Source organism: Cyprinodon tularosa, unplaced genomic scaffold (assembly GCF_016077235.1).
Source record: "Cyprinodon tularosa strain WSP-4 unplaced genomic scaffold, ASM1607723v1 ctg106, whole genome shotgun sequence".
Lineage (NCBI taxonomy): Eukaryota > Metazoa > Chordata > Actinopteri > Cyprinodontiformes > Cyprinodontidae > Cyprinodon > Cyprinodon tularosa.
In genome coordinates, this window is record NW_024037849.1 from 984242 (window position 1) to 1010149 (window position 25908).

The following is a 25908-nucleotide window of genomic DNA, read 5'->3' on the forward strand; positions in this document are numbered from 1 at the left end:
TTTCATTTAAAGTTCTAACTTGTCTGTGGCGGGTTTTATGCGCTGCCGTTCATCTCTTCCTGTTCTTGGAGGGAAACACAGGACAGATGATACAAAAAATTGTTACCGATCTGCGTCTGGACAAATTAAAAAGATGTTACATTTAGGTGTCCTTATGGTCTGAAGACACCTTGTGGATTTGTTGTGTTCATCAATGGTGCTCTAGTACTTTTGCAGTCAATACTTAAACTTGAGTGGAGATTTAATCTATCGGCCGTAAATAGGACAACTTTCTCTTGATGTCTAATCAGGGGTTTAAATGGTGTTAAGGCCAATCAAGAAAATGGATATGCTGTAATCAATTTTGGTCTATTAGTGCAACAACCTACTGATGGTTCTTTTTCAGCGTTAAATTCAACATAAATATCAAGTTGGAGACTTGGGCTTTGAAGCATAAACTTCGATAACCTTGTAATTACTCAATTTTGCCTTTCAATCCAATTCAACATGACTGCATTCTTTTAGAAAATATTTCCTGTTTGATCATCTTTAGAGGAAAATCAGTCAAAGCTGAACGTGGCAGGTCTGACCTCTGAATAAGAAATTTATCAGCCAGGAAATCCGTGTTTGGTGCATCTCTATTAATCTGTCCAGTCGGGCTTAGATGCTTCCTGCTTTGGAATTAAATTTCAACAATTTAACACATGAAAACAAAAATGTGCTTTGTAAAGAAACAATAAAGGCATCTTAACTTAAATTCTGTTAACAAAAAAACGGCCATACATTGAAGGAGAGGGGATTTAAAATGGCAGAGAAGCTCAGATAACTTAAGATATTTAGGAGGTATTACAGATCATGGAGCAGGGGCCCAACAGACCTGATGAAGGAAAACAAGAAGACATCATATGAGGTACATAAAACTACATCGACTTAAAAGGAGAGAGTAGTTTTACTGGTCTTGTACAATTTTAACAAAAAACAGGATTCCAGCGATTCCAGAAAAACGTGATATAAACGAACCACACTCATCTGTCTTCTTCTCGTCCAATTGGAATAAAACGGATTCGGCCATATTTGGTTATTCTGTCCTGGGTTAGATATCAGCAACAACCACACAAACACTGACGCAGAGCCCTCTGTGAGCGCCGTCCTGTGCAGATGAGGGTCAAATGGAGCTGTGTCAGTGCGGAGAGGGATGTGTGCACTCATTTTACAGATTTGCTTACAGGAACTTCCGGATTAACGATCGCCAGTGTGCGCCCTCACAAATACACAAGGACAGACATTAATCCACTGAACATTTGGGGTCAGATTAGATAAAATTTCATTGTGAGACACTCAGATGAGCTTTAAACATTTGACTTAAAAAGGCACAAACTACAATTTTCTGGTAAATTATTTAGATGTAAAATAAAAATCAAAACTTTTTCCTTCTTTTTTTTTCTTTGTAAATCAACATTTTTCAGCCATAAACGTAGATATAATCATCGACTCTTCCTAGACAAGTCGTTATTTCCTCAATTGTTCAAAACCTAAGGTTTTTCCACCGAAATTGTTTTCTTTCCCCAAAGTGCAATAAAAATAAGAGAGCTTAATATCTTCTTTCACTCATTCTTCCACAGTACCTGAGGCCAGTGACTGTGCTACAAAGACCACGTTAAAGGATGTAAAGAAAACCGGGGAGGAAAGAACTGAACTCCAGAATACGACAACATGAAAACAAGCTTAGAATGCAGGGTTTGAGTCTGAAAACTGAGGATTCACTTACCAAAAAAAAGAAAGAAAAAAAAAGAAAAAGAAAATACATAAAATTCAGATTCAGTTCTAAAGATGAAATGCTTCCTTGTCTCTCAGATTAAACATCAGCATAGTTCACCTTTTACTCCTTTTACCTTGTTCCCAAAATACACACCAAAAGAAAAAAAAAAAAAAAAAAGAGAAAATGTATTTCCTACAGAGCAGATTTCTTTCACTCGAACCACCTGAATGGTTTCCCCTGATCAACAGCTGATCCAACAAATTATCTTCTGCTTGGAATCTAGAATACAACAACTGCGTCAAACGGCATCTTGTTTTTTTTGTTTGTTTTTTGTTTTTTTTATATCCACGCCACTGTATTTCAGTTTCAGCGTTACAGCTTTTATAGGTTTCCTCAAGCTCCCAGGTGTAATGCAGGTATGTTTTTAATTCGTCTGGAAAAGAATCAAACGTCTCTTGTGAAGTCAGTAGGACTGCAACATTCCTTCAACTCGGCAGGAGCCGCGGGGAGCGCCGGGAATGGGGAAGAGGGAGGAGCGCAAAGGAAGGAGGTACATGATGGCAGGGGGGGGGGGGGGGGGGGGGGGGGTTAGTGAGGAAGAAAGGGGGCTGATGTGTAGTTGCTTCCATTAAAACTTGACAGTGACCATAATGTTTCAAGTCGTCTCCATCCTTTTCCTTCACTTGTGCCTCTGGAGAGCTTTCCTCTTTCTCCTTTTGAAGAAACAACAGCACCTGCAGGGAAACGACCCATCAGAGGTTAATTCTTTACAAGCCGCATTTCAGGGCTGAGAAACTCTGAACCTTAAAGCTACATCATTAACTGAACTAAAAGGATTTTTAAAGGGAGATAATCAAATATAGTGACAGGCATACCTGCTACCAAAATACTGATTAGTCTACAGAGATTCACTTCAGCTGCACAGATTAAACTGAACTGAAACCTATAAGCAAACTCCCCACCAGAGGACAGGAAGTATTTGAAATAATTTGTTAGCATACTTGGTTTCATCAATCACGTCAACCTCAGTGGGAGCAGTGATGGGAGCGTTGGAGTGTCCGGCTGTGGGATCATCCGTGTTCAACTCGCCATTTGTCGAGCTCATCACCTGAACCATTACAACCAAACAAACAAAAACAAAACAACAGAGGACGTCATATTGCTGAAATATAGATGACTAATAGGCCAAGTTAACAATAGACACCTCAAACTATGTATACTTTCAAATAAGGACAACCTAACCTGGACTTAAATGCTAAAACAACACAGAAGTTGGATCATATTCCTCCCCATAACTCTCTAAAAATAAAGTTCTCTACACCAACAGCAGCTCTTTCTTTTGTTTTCAACAGATCGGTGCTTTACAAAGAAATGGTTGCCAGTTATAACCAGATTTAAAACAAGCCAAAGTGGTTTTAGGTGTCAGAGACTTTTTACAGTCACCCGACTCTGAAGAACCAAGGAGCTACTTGCCTGGAATGAAAAGGAGGAGAACAAGATAAACCTGTTTGGACTTAGCATGTGAATACAGACACTGATAGAGGTTTGGTCTTTAAAATCTGCAGTTCTACTAACAAACACTGGGTGGCGCATTTGTCCCAAATTAATATTTGTGGGAGAAAATGCATAACAATCTGTAGGTAGAATGAGGATAAATACTTCAGTTGTTTTGTCACTTTCTAGAAAAACTACTTATCTGCTAAGAGCTCAAGTTTTAGATTTTTTTTTAAAGCAATTTCATCAGGTGCATCTCAATAAATCCGTAAAAATATATTACAGTAACTGAATTAAAAAAAGAGGAACTCATTACTAATTTCATCATCAATTTCTGATCATTTAATTATTTTGGCTATCAGCTAATACCATCTCTGTTAGGAAAATTCTTATATTGCATATTAGTTTACAAAAAAACAAAACAGATCTGTAAATTCTGATCAGTAATGTCACTCCTGTAAAGTATGCTCACCTATTGCACAGCGTATGCATTCAGTGACTCTTGATAAGGACACTTTGGTAGCTTTAACAGTAACATAAGGGAAGGTAACTTTACTATTACAAATAGGTACATTTCTTTTTGATAAGAAGTTTTTTTAGAAGAGGTTTCACCTTTTCTAAAGACGTGTTTTAAAAAAACTTAATGCCCTGTTGTGTAAACTGAACTTTTTCAAGCTTAACCATGACCTGGATGAGTGAGAAACTTCAGACATTTTTTATAAGAAATTAATTTTGATTTTATTTTAATTCTAAATTGAAAGCTTTGGCTTTGGATGACAGATAAATGGTAGGAACTGTTTATTTGTGAGTCAGGAGTTGAAAATAGGAATACCACAGCTGCGCTGGGAATCCCCCTAAAAGTGTTACATGTTTTGGCTTCCCTATATTTTCAAGGCTCCAGTTATGCCTATGCGTTTCCTTTTCCTTCCACTAAACTTTATATAAATAACCCTGGATGCAACCCTCTGAATAGAGAGCTAGCAATGACTTCAACGAGGATGGGTTGATGGAATCTTTTTAGTAACCTGAATTATGGCATTTCTATTGCTCATAATCATCAAGATTAAAACCAAGTAAATCCCAAATGTGTGCAAAGCATTAACATGAGTTCTCCTTTTAATCCAAATTACTTAAATGTTCTTTTCAATGTCATTCTGGTTGATTGAGATGCACCCGCCAATCATGAGGTTGAGATATCACATTTGCATGGCTTTTGCTGAAAGCTGCCTAGAAGCAGGAGAGCTTTTATTCAGCAATGAGAGCAACATGCACAGCAGCACGCCGGGTTCGAAGAGTCTGACTACCAAAACACAAGCAACAAAGAAAGCATCTACCAGGCAAGCAATGTGGGTTTGGTGAGAAGCGGGGAAGTCTGTCACAAAATTACATGCATTCATGCATTAGCTATCAGAGCAGCAGCAGTGGTACCTGAACAGAGCCCCCCAGCCGCTCAGCTGTGAGGTGCGACCCAATAGTCTCCTTATTGGTCACCGGGGTGGGCTGAGACTCACTTCCTTTGGGCTCAGGTGACTTGATACAAAGCAGAACGTGTCGAGGCAGGTGGGCAGGAAGTAGTGAGAATAAAGGAGGGGGAAGGGGAGAGAGGGTTGCAGGTGAGGTCAGGGGTGAGGTGATGTGTTGTATTGGAAGGGAGTGAGGGAGCAACACGGAGGAAGGGGGAGTAAATGAATAAAAAAAAGAAAAAAAAATCAAATTAAAGAAGACATCTCCCAAGCAGAAGCAGGCTTGTTAAGACAAACTATGTTAATAGAGGAGTAAAGGAAGAAAACATTTATTTTGAAGCAAACAAATCAGCTCATGCAGACATAAAAAAAACAGCCTTGATTATCTGGTCTCACTTGATTTGCTATAAAAAAAAGACGTTAATCAATCTTTGCTGATTTTATAATGATTTGCGCTTCAGCCAGAAACTTAAGATTTTCCTTCGTCTGAATTTTTCCCCGAGTCCTGCTCTGATTTACAACAGAGTTTCCTTCATCTAGGATGTAACAGCTTTTCTGAGTCATGACCAATGTGCACAGCACAATAGGAGGTGCTTCACCAGCATTAAAAGATGGCACGTTGTTTCCAAGCCAATCACATTAAATCCAGAGCAGTAAAAAACCAAGGGGTGGAGCGGGGAAGCTGGAGTCCACTGTAATAAGTCAGTCATATAATCTGATGCACTCCTCAATAGCGTTGCAGTAAACGATGAGTCAGACTCAACAAGCACAACAACCTTATCTGTACCATTATTTATGACAATCAGCCATCGTTTAAGGATGTTTTCTGCATAATAAATCTATCAAATTATTCCTCGCCTACACATAAAAACAGGCTCAGATTGCATGCTAACATAAAACACTACACTTTGTCACACACTAAGCATGTAATTAGTCATCACTGATATGAACAATGCGGTTTGCATTTTCAACTCATGCAGGCAATGACTGCTGCTTAGAGTGGCAAGATGTGGAGACTCACAGTGCCTTGAACAACGTATCCATAATCTGAACTCATTCACATTTTGTCCCGTTACAACCACAACCCCCTGCGTATTCTATTACGCTTTTATGTCACAGACCGACACAGAGGAAGCTTCAGAGGCAAGTTTTCTTCAGTGAGACAATTTATAGCTCTGCGCTCCAGAAAACTGGCCAGTGGGAAAGTATGATCACAAAAACTCCACAAAGGAAAAATACATTTTAAATCCCATTTGCTTGGCAAGCTTTTGGCATGTGGACAATGGTTATCTAAGACCTAACCTGATTTTGCCATCTTTAAGCAAAGCCATAAATGGCAGGATTAGAAAAATTAAAGCGGTGTCAACATAATCCCAAACACACCATTCCCATGGTGTAACATGGTGGTGATAGTATAATACTGTGGGACGGATTTTCCTTCGCAGAAAGAGGGAAGGTGGTCAAAGCTGATAGCAAATTAAGCTCAACAAAATATAGTTTAATGCTAAAGAAACACAATAAAAACAGTAAACTGGAGTGCAGGTTTGCAGAAAGCAGAAAATAAAGATGCATGGTTTATATCTGGGTTAAGACAACTTTTAGATGTGACACACCTGGATCCAGTTGTTAAATGACCTCATCATCTAGTCAGGCTCTACAAACTCCTCTTAATGACCCAGTTATTTGATTCATGAGGAATGAAGCACTGACTTTAAAATCTCAGATTGAAATCAAAGCACCTTAGTCAAAGTCTAGACCTACATCCAATGAAGAATCTGTTGAGTACTGCAGTACACAGATGCCATCAGTCCCTTCTGAATTATCTAAAGATGTATAAGATGAATAGAGGCAAACCCCAAAAACTTTCAGCTGTACATCCAGGTGAATTGAGGTTCTACAAGCTATTGACACAGAGGAGCAAATTCATTGCCTCTTACATAATTTTTATTCCAATGAACAACTATGTGCTACTAGGCGTCTACCACATAAAACTGCAGTTGTAACGAGACAAAGGTGAAAAGATTCAAGAGGTATAAATAGCTTTTCAAGGCACTGTATGGGAAGCCATAAATGATGCTTTGTTGCCCCTCATGATGGTGCATATCTGCAATTTTTCCACTTCAGCATTATGTTATCTTACATTTTATAGGTAGCTGTCTGATAAGGACTTAGGAAAAAAATGAGCGTGAACAAGCGTCTTGTTCTCCAGGAAGCTGCTTGTATGATAAACCTACAAATGTGGTCAGGCATGGAATGAAGATCATTTAGGTAAGTGGGCTGGGTTTGCGGATGAAAGGTGGTGATCTCACCTGGTTTTTGGTCTGCTGTTGTCCTTTGTCTCTGTTGCTGGCCTGCTGGGGCGTGTCACTGGGGATAGGGCCTATCGGGGTGGGCTGTATAAAACAGAACAAGAAAATTAGCCTTAAAACTGACTTTATTTTGTCTTAATGTCTGTGAGAAAAAGATGTGATGGTAATAGGCGCTCACGAGAGATTTGCCGACCCAGTCGTACTCATAATCAAAGACGTAGCCGTTCCTGTCAAACAGATCAGTGAAGAGCTTCCTTAAGTAATCATAATCTGGCTTCTCAAAGAAGTCCAGCCTCCTCACATAGCGCAGGTAGGTGGCCATCTCTTCTGTTACAAAAGAAAAAAAAATAACTAAATAAAAAGGCAGTGAGAACAAACCCCCAAAGAATGGAGATACAGGAACAAAGAAAATGGTTGCTTCTACTGACCAGGGAAGCTCTCACAAAGCACTTCAATAGGGGTTGCTCGTTTGGTGTCTCCGATCTTCTGATATCTTTCTTTCAAAGTGTCAGCCTTCAATGAAAACAGGTTATTATATATTATTTATTCTTTTTAAAACATGTGGCATATGTTGTTTAAAACTAAACAGATGATCAAATCTTTTAAATATTAGGTTCGGCTGATGAAAATTCCTCTGGCTTTTTCCTGTGATATTTATAGCACTTAAGCCTTGTTTGTATAAATCCGACACGACCCTCAGGATTTTAAAATTATTTCTCAATACGTCACTGAAACACTTCTGCTTCAAGCAGCAGCAGTAATGGTTTAGTACACAAAGCTATAAATAAGTACTTACTACATTTTTTTTTTATTTTTTTTTTACACCATTTCAATCATTCTCTACATTTAATCAGAAAGTTTGAAAAGCTACATTTAAAAACGTTAAATTAAAGATCCTAAAAGGAACCAGGTTGTTTGTTGCATATTAACCGAGTAGGCTCTTTCCATACTTTTCAAGATAGAGAGAGAGAGAGAGAGATAGAGAGAGAGAGATAGAGAGAGAGAGATAGAGAGATAGAGAGAGAGAGATAGAGAGAGAGAGAGAGAGATAGAGAGAGAGATAGAGAGAGATAGAGAGAGAGAGAGAGATAGAGATAGAGATAGAGAGAGAGATAGATAGATAGATAGATAGATTTTTTTTAAAGTAGCGGTAGAGTGGTCAGGCTTTCAATATGGGGCCTGCTAAAGAGAGACTGTAAAGCAGATGAAGGGATTGAAAGGGGCTAGAATGTAAAATGGATGGAGAAGAGGATGGATTGAAGGACATTTGGTTGAACGAGCAGACAGCTCATGGAAACATTTCTCTATTCCTTTATTCAGTTTTGCATACAGAGCCTGACCTGGGAAACGCCCACATTCCATACAGATTCAGTCTGTAGGAACCCTGAGTAAAGCTGTAAGGAAACTGGTCTCTTTATTTCCTCCATAATATTTTAGTGTTGAGTCTTTGAACACACAACAGCATAGAGGATTGTTCTGGCCTGAGCCGTGCGGCATCCCCCACACTACATCCCTCACATTCATCTACCAAGAGCTCCCACCCACACAGCAACTGTTCACATGTCTTTTCTTCACCACTATTCTTTGATATCGATGCCTTCAAAAAGCTATGCATGTCTGCTCCTTTCTATAACCTACTGTTTGGGCACTTCAGTTGTTGGCCTTTTAAAATGCCTCAGGGCTCTTTCGGTGGTTGAAATATACATCAAGTGGGTTAGTTTATTAGTGACTATGCAACAAAACAAAATTAGATGATTCATAATTAAGTGGAGGGAAAAAAATAAACAAATCGACATGATTTTAATGTTTCGGGCCACCTCTACAAACAACATTCAAACAGACTTAATGTTTTATCGTTTTCTTTTCTAGGCAGCAAATCATTGAATCTTTAGTGAACATGTGTATTTAGTGTTTTAGTAGTTTTTATTTAAGCTCTCTGTGCCTCTGTCTTGAAAATTACATGAACATTTTTATGTGCCTTTAAAAATAATAAGGTTGGGAAATTCTGTGCTTATGATAAGAAGGTAAAATTGAACAGAAGCCGAATATCATAACCATTTCTTGTTATATTTTAATGAAAACTCGGTTTTATACTGCCATTCCTCTGCTCTCTCTATCCACCTTTATTATTTAAACATCAAAGCGAATGTGTGTACTAGAAACCTATTTGATATACTCAGACTGTGTAGGGACCCTGCATAATGCAGCTTGCTGCTAAGTGATTCAGGCAGGCCATTTAGGTGAAAGTTCATGATACAGGACATTACCTTCAGGCCCTGCCAAGGCAGACTACCTCGGAGGAAGTACATAAACATGTGGCCCAGTGCTTCTAAATCATCTCTTCTGCTTTGCTCTAGAATACAAAAAAAGAGAAAACAAATATGTTTTATGGCTGGATTATTTTATGATTAAACCTGGGCTTATTAGAGAGACTCACCTTTTCCCAGGTGTGTATTAATGCTCATGTAGCGTGCCGTCCCAGTCAGACTCTTGTGCTCCCGGTAGGGGATGTGTTTTTTGGTCTCAGGGTCTATATATTCTTTGGCCAGACCAAAGTCGATGATGTGGATGGTATGCTGCCTCTTGCTTCCAGGCCTCCCAACAAGGAAGTTCTCTGGTTTTACATCTCTGTAGATCAGACTCTTGGTGTGTACATACTCCATCCGTGTTATCTAGTCAAGACAATTCAATGGGAAAAATTAGTCTGGACAAGAGAGGGAAGCGTACAGCAAACCTAAAAGGAGAGTTATGCTGAATAATAAAACTTTTAGGGTGAATTTACTTCTTATGAGTGCTGTGCATGTTGCCCAGACTGGATACGTAAGCAGTGCAGTTGAGTAGTGGGCCAACCCCCTAAAAAACTAAACGATTAATTAAAGAGGATACTCAAGGAGTCTTTTAAGGACAACATTCAAAACAGCCTTTTGGTTTTCACCTCAAACAAACGGCGCATCATTAAACCCCCTTTATTGAATTGAAGTGAAAGACCAACTTTATCAGAAAAAATCCACTTACCCCTTTGATCCCTGTTCTCAGCATTTGCTGCTTGTCCTGGCAGGTTAAAGCTAAATAAATATGCTAAATATTTGATCAGATTGTCTTCTGCACTTTAACATCCACTTAGCTATCAGAGGGCTGGTAAATGATGAATGAGTGGTGTGTATGCATCAGAAAAACTATCTCAACTCCACTGCTATTCATGTATATGCAAAGCGATAAATGTATATCGTCGCTTATTATTAAACAATGAGCAAATTGCTTTTTTTTTTAATCATCAAACTGGTGACTTTAAGAACTACTTCCTATAGATTTCAGTTTTAATTTCTTTACATTTTTGCCTCTTGTTGTAGTTAAGGTATTTTTACACAGGTCTTATTAAAAAATAAATTCATTCAGTTCAATTTAAAATGTGAATTTAGATGTCATATTTTGGTTTAAGAAGTATAATTCCAAGGTTTTTTAAAAACAATTTAGTTTAATCTGGCTTACAGAAATGCAAACCCCAAGTTCTGTGTCTCAGAAAATTTAAGATCATGCATAAAACAAAAAAAAAATATTATTTTGAACATAAAAATACCCTCAGTACTAATAAATATGTCTATAAAGATTACAGCACAGGTACTCTTTACATGATCATGGCACTTCGTGGATGCAACATGATTGAGTGCAGCAACAGACAAGCAACAGCAGCCTTCAGCTTATCTGCATTATTAGATTTGATGTCAGACATCCGTGTTTGGGAGCTCTGAAAACACATCAACTGAAACTAATACTAAGTGTTTACATACACTATATTGCCAAAAGTATTTGCTCACCTGCCTTGACTCACATATGAGCTTAAGTGACATCCCGTTCCTAATCCATAGGGTTCAATATGACGTCGGTCCACCCTTTGCAGCTAGAACAGCTTCAACTCTTCTGGGAAGGCTGTCCACAAGGTTTAGGAGTGTGTTTATGGGAATTTTGGACCATTCTTCCAGAAGCGCATTTGTGAGGTCGCACACTGATGTTGGACGAGAAGGCCTGGCTCTCAGTCTCCGCTCTAATTCATCCCAAAGGTGTTCTATCGGGTTGAGGTCAGGACTCTGTGCCGGCCAGTCAAGTTCATCCACACCAGACTCTGTCATCCATGTCTTTATGGACCTTGCTTTGTGCACTGGTGCACAGTCATGTTGGAAGAGGAAGGGGCCAGCTCCAAACTGTTCCCACAAAGTTGGGAGCATGGAATTGTCCAAAATGTCTTGGTATGCTGAAGCATTCAGAGTTCCTTTCACTGGAACTAAGGGGCCAAGCCCAGCTCCTGAAAAACAACCCCACACCATAATCCCCCCTCCACCAAACTTTACACTTGGCACAATGCAGTCAGACAAGTACCGTTCTCCTGGCAACCGCCAAACCCAGACCCGTCCATCAGATTGCCAGATGGAGAAGCGCGATTCGTCACTCCAGAGAACGCGTCTCCACTGCTCTAGAGTCCAGTGGCGGCGTGCTTTACACCACCGCATCCGACGCTTTGCATTGCACTTGGTGATGTATGGCTTGGATGCAGCTGCTCGACCATGGAAACCCATTCCATGAAGCTCTCTGCGCACTGTTCTTGAGCTAATCTGAAGGCCACATGAAGTTTGGAGGTCTGTAGTGATTGACTCTGCAGAAAGTTGGCGACCTCTTCGCACTATGCGCTTCAGCATCCGCTGACCCCGCTCCGTCAGTTTACGTGGCCTACCACTTCGTGGCTGAGTTGCTGTCGTTCCCAAACACTTCCATTTTCTTATAATACAGCTGACAGTTGACTGTGGAATATTTAGGAGCGAGGAAATTTCACGACTGGATTTGTTGCACAGGTGGCATCCTATCACAGTTCCACGCTGGAATTCACTGAGCTCCTGAGAGCGACCCATTCTTTCACAAATGTTTGTAAAAACAGTCTGCATGCCTAGTTGCTTGAATTTATACACCTGTGGCCATGGAAGTGATTGGAACACCTGATTCCAATAATTTGGATGGGTGAGCAAATACTTTTGGCAATATAGTGTATAAACTGCCCTGATCAGGGCTGAACAATATTAGTTAAATTGCCACGTGATAATATTGGCAAATGGGGAATATGGATATGAATTAAATAAACATGTTCTCTCTACAAGGTTGTTGGGAATATTTCCTCAGGATCATATCTGCAATTTTCTTGGCAATTAAAGAACTAAATTGTAGTTTCTCAATGACTTACTCATCTTAGTACCTCTGCATGTCATGAGAACTTTTTATGCAGCATTTAAGACTAAATGTCAAATATTTTACAGGTACAGGAACTCTGAACGGATTGTTATTAAATAATTAGATGACATTTATTCAAGTCTTTGCATTTCTTTAAAACATGTGTACCACATACATGTACTGTTATACTGCGATACAGTTTGCAACTCATTGTGCAGCAATGTCCCTGATTCTGCTAAGGAGGCAGCCACAAACCCTTTAACCAAGATTAAACTTGAGGGGTAATAGCAGATTGTGAAATGCCACCCCAGCAGTAGCAACATTTTAGTACCACACCATTTCCTTCCACTGAATCTACCATTAACATGCAAGTCTAGTTTAATAACTTTTGTGAACTTACTCTCCTTTGTTGCTTATGGCTGTGGATGGGCTGCGCAAATCATAAGATTCTCTATTACTAACCTTTTCTTTAACACTAACCCTGTGTAATTCTGATATTCTGGAATAATGAATTTAAGATTTATATTGAAAAATAAAGCAATTACCACCAAAACTAAACCTGAGTTCTTTAATGTTTAACTAATTTATAGTTTACACTTATTGAATAGTTATGATCAATTAAGTATGTGGAATGGTCTTTTTCTTTTAAGCAAAAACTCTGTTCAAAGCAGAATAGGATAAAATTACTAAAATAACTTTTTTCTTTCTTCCTGGTGTCGTTACGCATGCCTTACCAGCTGTATGGCTATCATGAGGACGGTCTTGAGGGAGAAGGTGCGGTCGCACAAGTCAAACAGATCCTCTAAGCTAGGCCCAAGCAGCTCCAGCACCATGGCGTTGTATTTCCCACATGGACCAAAGTAGTAAACCTGAGGAATTCCCTCTGTACAGACAAAAAGAAACAAATTCAATATGTTTTGTTATATTCCTTTTTTTTATATATATATAAACATTATCCATATTAAATCTAAATTTCAATTAACTGTACAACATTGGGAAAAGAGAGTATGAGTGCTTGCAGGTAAAATTATTAAAGGGTCTATAAACTGGAGGTATTTTACTTAAAGAGGTCTACCTTTTTCACAGCAAAATTCATATAGAGACTATAGATAAGCTACTGCTGTGAGTGGACCAAACAAACTGAAACTGCAACAAATGTCAGCTCAGTGCCACTTCCATTTAAAACATCAAAAACTTCCCACTCTCAGAACAAAGCCGCATCGCAACACACAATAATGCAACAATCAGCTAAGTATGAGGAAGGTGACATGAGTTGATTTATCATCCTGGTGTGTTGATAAGAAAGGCTCAGACAACATTTGGAACAACAGCAGCATAAACAAAACCAACGTTAGGGTTTTATATTCAACAGGTTTTTCCAAAACAGACACGGCTTATTCTAAGCAGTAGGATAAAGGAAAATGTAACTAAAAAAAGCAACAGGAAACATAAGACACACAGTGTCACCTGCTCCAGCCACCACACCTGCCTCAAATGCTGTGCACTAAACCTCAAAGGAATGTGGATGGATGAAACAGCAGATTGGCAAACATGCATTGGAAACTGAGGCGTGGCAAAACACTATAGCTTGTTTTTATGATAGAACAGAGGAAACCGTCTCTAATACACAGTCTTTTTTAATTAAAGTCTTATTTTACAGGAGATACAAACATCCTACACAATCTTAAATGGTCATGTAGAAATATTTTGCATTTTTAGTGTTTGATGACAGAGTAGCTTTGTGGCAACTCAAGGATTCAAAAAAAAAAATTTGTCATAATGAGTGAAATTTTTTTCTTTAAATGTTCTATGAGTTTTTTTTTTTTATTAATTCTGTTGAAAAGCAATGTCTGACTTTTATTTGTTCCCTTTTTAATAAATTGTATTATTACTTTTGTCAGATTTGATTGTTTTTTTTTTTTTGATGACTGCTGGTTTTTCATTAAATGACAAAGAGTATTTCAACATTATTTCCTCTTAAAAATGATTTGATTGCCTTTTGGGAGAAGCTGCCCGACTTGGCATCAAAAAGCAAAGTTCAAATGAACATAATTTAAAATCTAAATCTGACAGAGTATGGATAATTCTGAGCTTTATATTATACATGTCAAAATGAAAAGCAAATTAAACAGAAATGTTAGCCAAAGATGGTTCCATTAACATAAAGCATCTGCTAGTTTCTTATTTCATCTGATAAAGGTCAGGGACATATTCTTTGTTCTATTAACACAAACATTCTTCTAAATCCCTTCATTTCTCTTTATTCATACTGAGTTTTGGTCATGCATTATGGTATAAAAAACATTCAGAGTCCAAACAGTCTAAATGAGAATCAGAAAATTAGACTAAAGATTAATAAATATATCAAGATCAAAGCCTAGTTTATGAATCTATATTCAGTTTCAACACACATCAAGAAAAATAAAAGTATGAAGACAAAAACTATTTAAGAGAAGGTTTAATAGGGTGTGTTCTGGTGTGTTTCTCTAGTTTTCATCGCCAATTCTACCTCCGAATTCCTCAACAACACGCATGCATGAAATATGACAGAAACATTCCCTCATCTATGGTTGGACGCACGAACGCACACCTGTCTGCACTCTGGCCTCTAGGATTTTCCTGATTATGATGTCCACGACAGATGAGACTGTGACAAGAGATCATAGGGAGGCTGACTCATCAAAAGCTTGGCCCAAATCTAGAGGGCATTCAAAACACAGTCATCACCAGAGAAGAGCATAGCGTGCACTATAATCTTCTTCTGATGTACTAAGCAAATGCTGGCACTCACAGCCTGGAATTGACTGCTGTTAAAACTTCTGCTGCATAGCTTTTATGTCAAAAATCAAAAATCAAACTTTGTCATAAACATAACAGCTTTCCCATCTGCTACAAAAAAAAAAAAAAAGGAGAAGAAAAAAGTAAATCAATGGTACAGAACTGCGTTTGCGTAAATCTGTTTAATTCAGATGTACTGTAGATCTTCAAGTAAACGTCATTTGTTCAGCATAGTGGGAAACGTTCTTTGACGCCAGTGGTACTCTGACCCCTGCTGTCTTGACAAATTGAGACAATCCACCTCATTGTTTCTGCAGGCCAGCCTTCTCAGACGACACAGTCAGAGGGAAGACTGCATCATGGTGGCAGAAGACAATGTTTCCCTACAGTGAAATGCCAGCACTGGGAACCAATGAGGAAGGAGGAGTAGAAAAGAGGACATAAGGAGCAGAATGGAAAACAAGAGGAGAATGCCTAAAGAGAATTGAAATCATGGAGAGCAGCAAGACTAAAGAGGGGAAGTGACGACCATTAGGTCTAATGCTTTAAAGATGTTCTCACAAGGTTGAAATTTGATCAGCCTGCACATACTAAGCCGGCGCTGGAGTGCTGGAGAACTCAAAAACCCATCAGGAGCAAAACATGGTATTTGGCTGAAGACTAGTCAAAAGCCACAATTTTCAACAAATTCATCTTACTCTTAAATTAAAAAACTGACATTCAAATAAAAGGCAGATGTTACGCTAAAACATAAAGGTACAGCAATAATTTGGCTGACAAAGAAATATGTAGTCAGTTACATCCATTACCTCTGCCTTTGTTTCACACTTTGTCACCTGCTACATGCAACTGAGCTGAATCCCAAAGCTAAACACCAGGCTGTTGAAAACAAAATAGTCGAGAGAAACCAATCTGTAGTCACAGGCCGCTGCCATGTATCAAGTTTATACCAGAGGCTTTGGACATTTCTTCTTGCTGTGATGTGCTGCTTATTCTAAGCCAACTCCAATAAGGGTATTGTATATACAGAGACCAGGGGAGAGTTAGGAAAAATGATATTTTAATTGTTGTCCAAATAGTGGGGTGTAGTCTTTGAAATGTATGCTGTTTTATAAAAGCGTTGAATGATCCTATCATGTTGTCTTGGTCTGTTTTTCTCACTGAACTTGATGGTCTAAGGTTAACATTAGCTTAGTTTTAGCTTAAAATCCTTTTTTTTTTTTTTTTTAAACAGAACTATAGTCATAACACAAAAGCATAGACCAGGTATGTTGCTTGTGTGGTTCAGATAATTTTTTATACCAAAGAAGATAACCTGTTAAATATTTGAGACATCTGGTGTGGCCTTCCAGTACAGACTTGGCAGTTTGCAGCACATTACGTGACCATAGAAAGACGATTTCAGAGACATCATTTAGAAGCAGCACAAAATAAAACAGAAAAGAACAGAATATCTTTTAGTCATCAGTTGGGAAAAACACCATGTATCACCAGGTAAACTACAGGCAAGTAGAAAAAAACTGAGACTGGGACTTCTCTGTTCGGAAAAAGGAGGTACATTGAGCGATACCTTCCCAGCTGATCTGGAGAAATGACGTGGTGGCCCCTATCAAAGATTAGCCAATCATGGTGTCAAATTAAATAGCAGCAGACGGCATGAGAAACCACAAAATTGTACGCCACTTTGCTCTTACTCTTCCTCCCTCAAAGATGCAATCATGGTTTATGACAACATAGATGAGATAGCAGTGGATACACGCAAGTCTTCCAGCGCTGCAAATTTTTATTTTGGTCCAGCTATGGGCTCGACAACTCTTGTTTTCATCGCAGCTGCATGTCCTGCCTCAAGCCATTATACTGCAATGTGACCGACCGACTCAGCCATGGTATAGTCTCCAATAGTTGAAGCGGGGTGAGATGGATTCTTGTGTGTTTGTTAACTAACAAATACTGCAAAAAAAATTCACCATGCAAGCTAAGTTAAACAGCATACACTCACACAAATAAAAACAAACTGAAAGTGAAATTATTATTTTTTTTAAAAGAAGGAGATATAGCAACTAAGAAGGGATGAATTTTCAAAAAAAAAAAAAAAAAGAACATGGGATTTAGATGCACTTCCATTCGTTGGGGAAAATAAGGTGATGCAAAGGACAATGTGGCTGCAGTAAACAGAAAGTAGATTAATAAAATGATCAGAGACCACCAATCAGGAATGGAACAAAGTTTTAAGAATTGTGTTTCAATTAGGCAAGTTTTACTTAATTTATTGTGTAAGCTCGTATTAGCTAATGTTTCATGCCATCCGGGGACGTCGAGAGAGAAATATGAACATAACGCTGCATTCAACAGCTAATCACTCATGCGAGGTAAATATTTACTACTTTAGAACTTATAAGAACATTTTTTTTTCATCTCTTATAAAGTGCATTTATGCTTTTACAAAAAAAGTCAAAGACCGTCTCAAGCAAGTGTAAATCTTTTTCATGAAATCAATTAAGTTTATTTCAATTTTGCCCTTTTTGTCAAGCTCTATTAATGAAATACTTCAAAATCCACAAATAAAAGGTTGATGGTATAACGTATTATTGAAAGCCATGGAAATTCATCCTTTATAGCCCCAATAATAAATAACAGTCTAAACAGGCCTAAATGCTAAAACCCATAAATGAATTCCAGCATATGAAGTCAGTCTAACATATATAACCACAAACATGTAACTTTAGGAGTCTAGTCAACCACTAACTGGAGGCTATCCTACATGAACAGTGAAATCTGACAGACAGAGGACATGTGCTATATCATACATAATACAAAATTTCCCGGTTTAACATGAATACACTGGTATGCAAGAGTCCATATAAAAACAATCTATTTCAAAAACCAGATAATCCTGAGAAGGTTTCTGGTTCGCTATAACAGAAATACCAGAAACAGTGTCTCTGTTAATTTTGACAATAACCTGTAAAGTAGGAGGCAGCACCCAACAGCTGGGATGTGTTTAGACCAAGACAGAATTAAGAGTGTGCAGATAAGCTCCTGCTGGCATTAAGTGCTGAGTAGTCCACACTATGACATATTTGAGGCTCTTGGGCAGGGCAGGACTAACAGGGTCACATGTCCCCATTTAGCAAAGTTGACAACATAAGTAGATTTATCGACTTGACTCCTCCCATGCTACATAGTTAAGTTAGCCTTCCTCTACCTGTATAATACCTACCCTAACCGATTTTGGATTCCAACACTGCATGTCAAAGCATCTATTGCTTGCCTGCCCATGCTGAGAAAAGGTATAACGCTGCTCACACCATATTTTGTCATTAGGAGGGTGCCATTCATTGGTTCTGGGAAACAGAACCTTCTTTGACGCCTCTGGATAGATTGTTGAAGTTTTTATCTAACAATGGGTATTAACAGATTCTGCCACTGTTCACTAATGTTCTCTAACAAACCTCTAGAACCTTCAGAGGGCAGCTGCCTTTAACTGACATTAATTGACATACATGTTAGCTTCATTTAACAATAAAGTGACATCTTTCAGAGAAGGGTGTCTAAAGTACAGCCTGCAGGGAATTTGGATTAGTTCTGTGCTGCTCCAATAATTGTACAATTCTGCCCACCAGCATTTAGTTGAAATAGACAGCATCTGAAAATGTTGATGTGATCCATTCACTGTCAAACTGAAACTGACAATGTTACACAATGAAAAGTATTTGCCGTTAATCAATCATGATTTTTTTTTTCAATTTCACATTAGCTAGGACAACAACCATCCAATGACAGAGAGGGAGAACAGAAAAGAATATGGGTACAATTAATCCAAAATTTGGGGGGAAATCCTATGATATTTTGATAAAAGGGAAAATGTGAGACAATTATGAATTTGTTTAATTCAACTGTTTGTCCAAAAGAGAGGAAAAATCTAATTTTAAATAATCTTAAAAATAATCAACTTTTCATTCTTAAAATTTTCATGGGTAATTTACTTTTTGATATCAATACATCAGAAAGCTGAAACCAGCTGGAACACCTGAGTGAACACAACAATGGGTAACAGCACTCAATGTGACAAGTACAATTCAGGAAGTGTCTGGTTTGTGCATGTCTTGGTAAACAACGATGAACATTGGCTGGCATGTAAAAATTATGAATTAAAACAAGATGAGCCACAAAAAAAAAGGTTCTTGTCAGCAATGAATGTTAGATTTATTTTTCTGATCTCAACATTGTAGATAGCACCCAGTTAATCACTGAGTCAGGGGATACCAAGACCGGGGAGGATATCCGAGTAGACACCATAATTGCTTGACTGCTTGTAGAGACTCAGCTAAAAATAGTCAAGGACTACCCTAAAGCCCCGACTTCTTATCAACACTGGAGGACTTTTGAATTGATACAAGGAGCCAAGAAGTTTGCATGTGTAGCTAAATTTAACCAGAGGACACACACTTTATGAGCAAGATGAAAAGAAACCTTTATGAGCAAGATGAAAAGAAACCTTTATGAGCAAGATGAAAAATTAGCCGTTAAACCATGCTCTTACAAATTCACAACATGGGTTTTAAAACAATAGCTTTTTGTTGATACTGTTAACTAGTTGGATCCAGGCTAAACTCCTTTCAAATTATAAACAAGTAAAATACTTTTATGCCAATGCATAAAAGGACAGATTAGATAATCAAAATCTAAACTTGTATGATATCATTTTAATTATGACTATCACAAAGTCCATTTATTGAGAGATGACCCAGGATCAGAAAATGGATAAATAATATGAAACCAATAATGGATAAAGTTTTCTTTTTAGCTAAATAATTAAATCAGATAAATTAGACAATGAAAGAAAAGCTTTTCTACAAATTTAGAAACATGACATGGCACTCCTTAAAAGCGATTACTAAAGGCTAACTGAACACAGGAAAATTGATCTTCAAAACATTATGTGCAGAAAAAACATCCCTTCCTGTTGGTGGAAGTGTAGACTGTTAACAATGGAAAAGTTATTCTTCAAAGAACATCTGTGTGAAAACATCGAAATACTATACAATTGATGTTGGGAATGTTGCAGTAACCGTCTCAGAAAATGGAAGCAATGTCTATTTTCTATATTGTGTAACCTAAAAAAGTTGCAGAACATTAAACGTGAAATCGTTGTGCCCTTCATTTGGGGCTACAATTCTCTTACCTGAATTTCCCAACTGTTTGTAAAATCTGTACTCCAAATGGAGCTGTGGTGCCCTGGACTTTATGGGTTCCTACAAGAGAAAAACAGGGGAATGGTTAATAAACCAAATTTAATGCATAAAAAAAAAAAAAAAAAAAAAATCAACTTACAATGCAAATTTGTATTCATTTTATTTGATCATTCATTTATAAAAAGAATATAGAGCTCCACTTGTGTAAGGACAATAAATATACCCATTAAACACTTAAGTGACTTAGGGTTTAATGTATTGTTTGACTGAAGTCCTGGGCCAGAGTGTGTGAAATGTGGTTGCATAAAAAGTATTTTAAGCTGCTCCATGGCAGGCTTTTGTGATGACATAGCAGATAGCCAACCCTACAAGCCCTCTGCTTCATTGTGTTGCCAGCTGACGCCCCGCAACCTAAAATGTAATCTGATTAGCCCCACTTTGGTGATGACAAGGGCATTTCAGACAAACCTGGGGAGGTTAGAACTAACACAATCAACTTAATTCCTTGCCCCTAATCTGCCTTAATCTTTAATATTCGACATGATTAATTCTACAGGAAGGATTCTGTAGGCCCTGTGGGTCAGTCAGAACAGTACATGGGTTCACATACAGTACTATATTGAATTCATTAAACGAATCATAACATTCTTGTGTCAACATGTGGCATATGCTTGACTTGAATCTCAAAAAAATAAAAAATAAGAAAATCAGACAAATTAGACCTAACATGTTAAATTATATATAAATTTTTGAGGCACTCAGTAATCTGAAAGAAGGCTATTGAATGTTTTTCTCACTTCAGTTACAGAATATCAGGTTTTTAAAAGATTTATGTCCATAGAAAAAAAAAAACAGAAAATCATGGTGCAAAAATTTGAGCTTGTACTTTCCTACAGTTAGAAGTTCTACTAGAGCTGGACAATAAATTGAATTAATCCGATAATTCATGTTTTCAAAACTCCACTGTATAAAATTTTCCTAAATCGTAAAATTGAGGAAGTTTTTTCTTCTGCTTTTTATACTTGCGCGTTTGCTTCCACCTATTTCCTCCTTCCGCCCAATAGCATGCTGCACTCTTTACTCACGCCATGGCAGCGATAGAAAAAGGACTTGTGTTTCATTGATTATTTGGAAGTGGTTCAGCTTTGACAATGCTGATGTGGAGCAGACTACAGTAGTGTGCAAATAAGTTGTTTCAGCATCCCCGGCAAAGGCAGCCCACAGAATGGGAGCAGCGCTCGCAGCTTAGGTAGCACGTTCCCGAAAGGAAAAGACCACAAACCTTGGCCGCCTAATTTTTCTAAAGCGGTTCCATACGTATGTGTAGTGTACGGTGAAGGCAGATGATCAACGCTGTAGCTGTTCATATAGGGATTGAGATGGTGCCCATGTACATAGTAGAGAAGCCTGGCTTCCTTCACATGCTAAAAGTGTGTGATGCAAAATGACACACTGAGTCGCAAAAATACTTTGTGGAGTTTGCGCTACCAAAACTGTAGAATGAAACACTACAAGCGCACTGTGAAAAGTTTAACTCTGCTTTGTTTTTGCAACTACTGCAGACAATTGGTTCAGTCGAACTCTTCAGCCATTCATGAGTGTAACTTTTAATTATATCGACATGAACTGGGCTCTCAACAGCTTCTGTTTACAAACTGCCTACTTCCCAGAAGATAAATACAAGTTATTGACTGTTCGATAAATTGTATGTTTCAGCAAATTAAGCTTTTTTTTCCCTACTTGTACTAAATATATAGATGTAATTTTTTTTACTGAAAAAAAATCTGTACAATTATTGTTGGGGGAACAATTGTTGGCTAAATATTTGTCACTTTGCACAATATATTTTAAAATACATACATGTAGTTTTTAATACTTCAAGTAAAATCGATTAAAACCCTAATCATCCAAGTTTACAAAAAAAAAGAAAATAAAAACGAGATTTTATTTTTTTGTCATTTCGCTCAGCCCTAGGTTCTACCCATACAGATAACCAGAGAGATGCCTGCTAACAGTCTATTAGCACTTGATTTATTCTATACAGAGTCGAAGAGAAAGGGAGATGTTATTTGCCACAAGCTCCTTAAAATAATCGATTAACTGAAAAGGCGCTTCGATCTACAAATCTAAATTAGCACAAATATTCAAAAAGCTTTTTAATAGAATGGGGTCCCCCAGTTTTTATTTAAGAGTTGAATTTTTCCCACTGCTAATATTATATGATTTTATTATATCAATACAGTTATGCAGTTCTCTCTTCCTTTAGATTCATAATACCCAACAACCTCATATGGACCAGACTTAACTTCTGTAAATTGTGTTGCACAAAGACAATAAAAGGGGAAAAAGACTAAAGGGCTGGTTATACTCCCGCAGCAGTGTGTCGCAGTGAACTTGTTGCAGGTGTGACGCAGACATTTTTGATTCATGCCCAATTTTGAAGCGTGGTCTGCACTATGTTTATTCCACGCCACAACGTAAAGGGGACAATCACGAACTAGCTGTGGGTCTAGATACGGCTGAGGCAGTGAGGAAGTGGGGGCAAGTTTGACAACGGAGGGACATGAGGGCGAAAAAGAGGGGATCCTCGCTCTAACTAGTCCCTCTTCATGAGTCGTTTTCCCACAATGGAGGTCATACAAACAAAACAAGCCAGTAAGGTACCAAACAGGAAATATGCATAGTGTAGAGCGGAGGTAGAATTGACCAATCAGAGGCCTCCTGTCTGCGGTCACCTACAATTTGGGAGAGGTGCAGCAGAGTGTCTGCGGAGGGGGCGGGACGTCTCTACCCACACTGCGAAACCTACGCAGACAACCTAGTTTCGTAGTATAAATCAGCCTTAAGAGTGGCAGAGATCTCTGATAGGAGCCGCCAAAAAATGAGCTTCCTCTAGAGGTTGGCTGGACTGGAGAAAAGGTAAGGAAAGCCATCAGACACAGGGGGCTTAGAGCAGAGCTACTCCACATCAAAAGGAGCCTGTCTAGGTGGTTCCAGCATCTGAGTACTACACCCCAAAAGAGACTCCCTTCAGAGGCTCTCCAGGCATGTTCCACTTGGACAAGGCCCCACTGGAGACCCAGGACTCCTTGGAGGGGCTATAAATAGGAGGGTTCCTAAATTCCGGCCCTCTGGGTCCGATGTCCTGCACCTTTTGGATGTGCTTCTGCTTCCACACACTTCAATCAAATGGCTAATGACCTCCTCAGCAAGGAGTCAAGTTCTCCAGAGACCTGCTAATGACCTGATTATTTTGCAAGTTGAAACTAAGGCACAGCCAAAAGGTGCAGGAAACCAGACCTGGAATGAGGCTGGTTTTGAGGAACCTTACTACATAGCAAAAATATGCTGATGAAAAAAGGATGTCTGGGTTCCCTGTTATCTGTTGCCCCAGCAACCTGATCTCTGTATCATATCTGGATCAGGTTGCTGGGGACCAGGGAAGGATGCACTGATGGATTTTGGTAGACAAAATTATTGATAATCTACTACTTAAATTCTGGAATCATAAGGAAATAAGGCTTAAAGGTTAAAATACTTTATCTATTTATACTATGTATTTACACTTGTAGCTTCACTTTTTTCCGTCTAGTAATGCTTCAACTAATATATACTGTCAAAATGTTTTGGCATAAAAAAATAATATGCTTGCATGAATAAATATTAACAGCATCATAATTGCTCAATTTACAGCTAAACTGTATTTCAAAGTTTATCCTTTTTGTTTTTTGGTTTCTATAAAGAGAAAAAAAAAACGTTTGCCAAAACCATCTAACAGAGTTCAAAGAAAATCTGAATAAATAAAGAACAGCTCGACGAGTGTGTTTCTCTTAAATTAAAATTACCCCTAATTTACTTCTTATAATCAAGTTGGGTTTCACTTAAACTAAATACAATATTAACTCAATACAAAAATAAAGCAAAAATTATTTCAGAAATATTCTCTGATCTGATCATTTAGTCAAAACCGGAGACATCACGGCGAGCAGAAATACAACTACTGAAGCAACAATGAAGAAACTGAGTGGAAGACAAGAGGCGATAGAGAGGAGTGGAAGCCTGTGGGAGTGGAACACGTGACTGGCTAGGGAGGTGGAGTGGGGAACTGCTGCAGCGTCATCCAGCTCCCACATGAAAACAGATAAGCATGTCTCACACAAGTCAGGCCATAGTGAAGAGCAGTGAGACAGAAAATACTAAATATATAAATAATGACCGAGGAAAAAAAAGTAGGAAAAAAAACAGATGGCAGCAAGCTGCAGGACCCTTTAAAACAGCTTACAATGGGAAACACAGGCTTATGGCAGCTCCATGTACTTAGGAGTCATCTTTATTCAGAGCAGATGGGCTAAGCTGTAGCTGTGTAAACGACCAGGGCCAAGCGGAGAGTGCCTGATGAAGCATTTTTTTTTTTCATCACCAAGGTTTTCCTGAGCCTCCATACATATAATTAAGTGCTCTTCCTTAAAATCTTGAATAAAGGAAGAACAATGTGTAAAAGGCTACGGTTCTTTGAATGAATGAATGACAGCATCAATATCTCCCAGGATTCCCTAACTCACTTACCATGGGGATGCTTTGGCGTCTACACTGAGTAAATAAATTAGTGGAAGTAAGAAGCAAGCCATTAGTGGCTTCTTATTCAAACTGACAAGGAAAAAGTTCTACCAAATATAACAAATTTAAATAGCAGTATCTCTATATTACTGTGAATAAAAGGCGTAGAGATTTGATTAATGTTGCAGAAGTTGAAAAAGAAAAAAACAGAACCACATCCTGAGCAGCCTGACACTTATGAGATAAGATGTTATGCGTTTTCCTTTTTAAACTACTTTTATTTTGAAAGCCTTGGTGTCAGTTTCCATATTTCCACCTGACGTAATATCTTTGATGACATGTGTATTTACAATATCATATATTTTACGATATATTGGTTTGGAAGGGCATAATGAAGAGGAAATAAATACAGAATTTATTCCTTCTGGACTGGAGAAGAGGTAAGGATAGCCATCAGACACAGGGTGTCATCGTTCATCAACGTTGTCTAGAAATGGCTTATTGAACAGTGAATCAGAAAAAAAAAAAAACAGATGACAAAGCGTGTTAGCATGTCATTTATTTAAATAAAGTACTCCAGTTTGCTTAAATGAAAAACCTTAACACATGAGTGCATGGTGAAGAGAGTGAGAGTCATTTGATACTATGAGCAAGATGGACAGCTGAGATGATGTAACGCAATGTATAAATAAATATCTGTGTTGTTTATTATCTATGAACCCCATGTGACTTGTGACAGGGCGTGTATATGTATGCCACGTCCTGAAGAACAGACCCAGCATTATACAGCCCAGAATAGCTGTTGACCTTTGCTTGCTCACAGCAAACCATTTCACAACTGGCAATGAGATTAATTTATTCTTGGACTAATTAACCCTTATTTCAACACATTTAGCTTGCTGAGTGATCATAACAAGGCTCAGCAATGAAAATGGAAAGGGTGGGATGGATCTTCACTGATGTTGTCTGTATGATCAAAGGTGTATGTGATAGAAACGAAGAAGTGGTATCAGAGGGCAACAGCTGGCTGGTGTGCAGCACATCTCCGGTTTCAGATCAGATTTAACAAACTGAGATGGAGCCATTAGCAGCCTAACAAACTCCAATGTGATTATATTGAGCTGCTTAGATTGTTTGTAGTTTTTATATAATCCATCATT

General features: G+C 38.2%; 1 protein-coding gene across 4 annotated transcripts in view; it reads right to left on the reverse strand.

Moving 5' to 3' along the window:
- Positions 1–909: 909 nt before the first annotated feature.
- LOC119784518 (casein kinase I) overlaps positions 910–25908 on the reverse strand; it is a 52074-nt gene continuing 27075 nt past the window's right edge. Inside the window, exons 3-12 of one of the 4 annotated variants that reach the window (XM_038286616.1) lie at positions 20182–20251; positions 12953–13101; positions 9442–9676; positions 9272–9357; positions 7433–7517; positions 7183–7328; positions 7005–7088; positions 4661–4762; positions 2740–2846; positions 910–2472 (exon numbers count right to left, since the gene is read on the reverse strand). In XM_038286616.1, coding sequence (XP_038142544.1) covers positions 2418–2472; positions 2740–2846; positions 4661–4762; positions 7005–7088; positions 7183–7328; positions 7433–7517; positions 9272–9357; positions 9442–9676; positions 12953–13101; positions 20182–20251 — 1119 coding nt within the window. In that variant the 3' untranslated portion in view covers positions 910–2417. Of the gene's footprint in view, positions 2473–2739; positions 2847–4660; positions 4763–7004; positions 7089–7182; positions 7332–7432; positions 7518–9271; positions 9358–9441; positions 9677–12952; positions 13102–20181; positions 20252–25908 lie in introns of all 4 variants that reach the window. The other 3 variants (XM_038286607.1, XM_038286630.1, XM_038286623.1) reach the window with 3 other exon arrangements.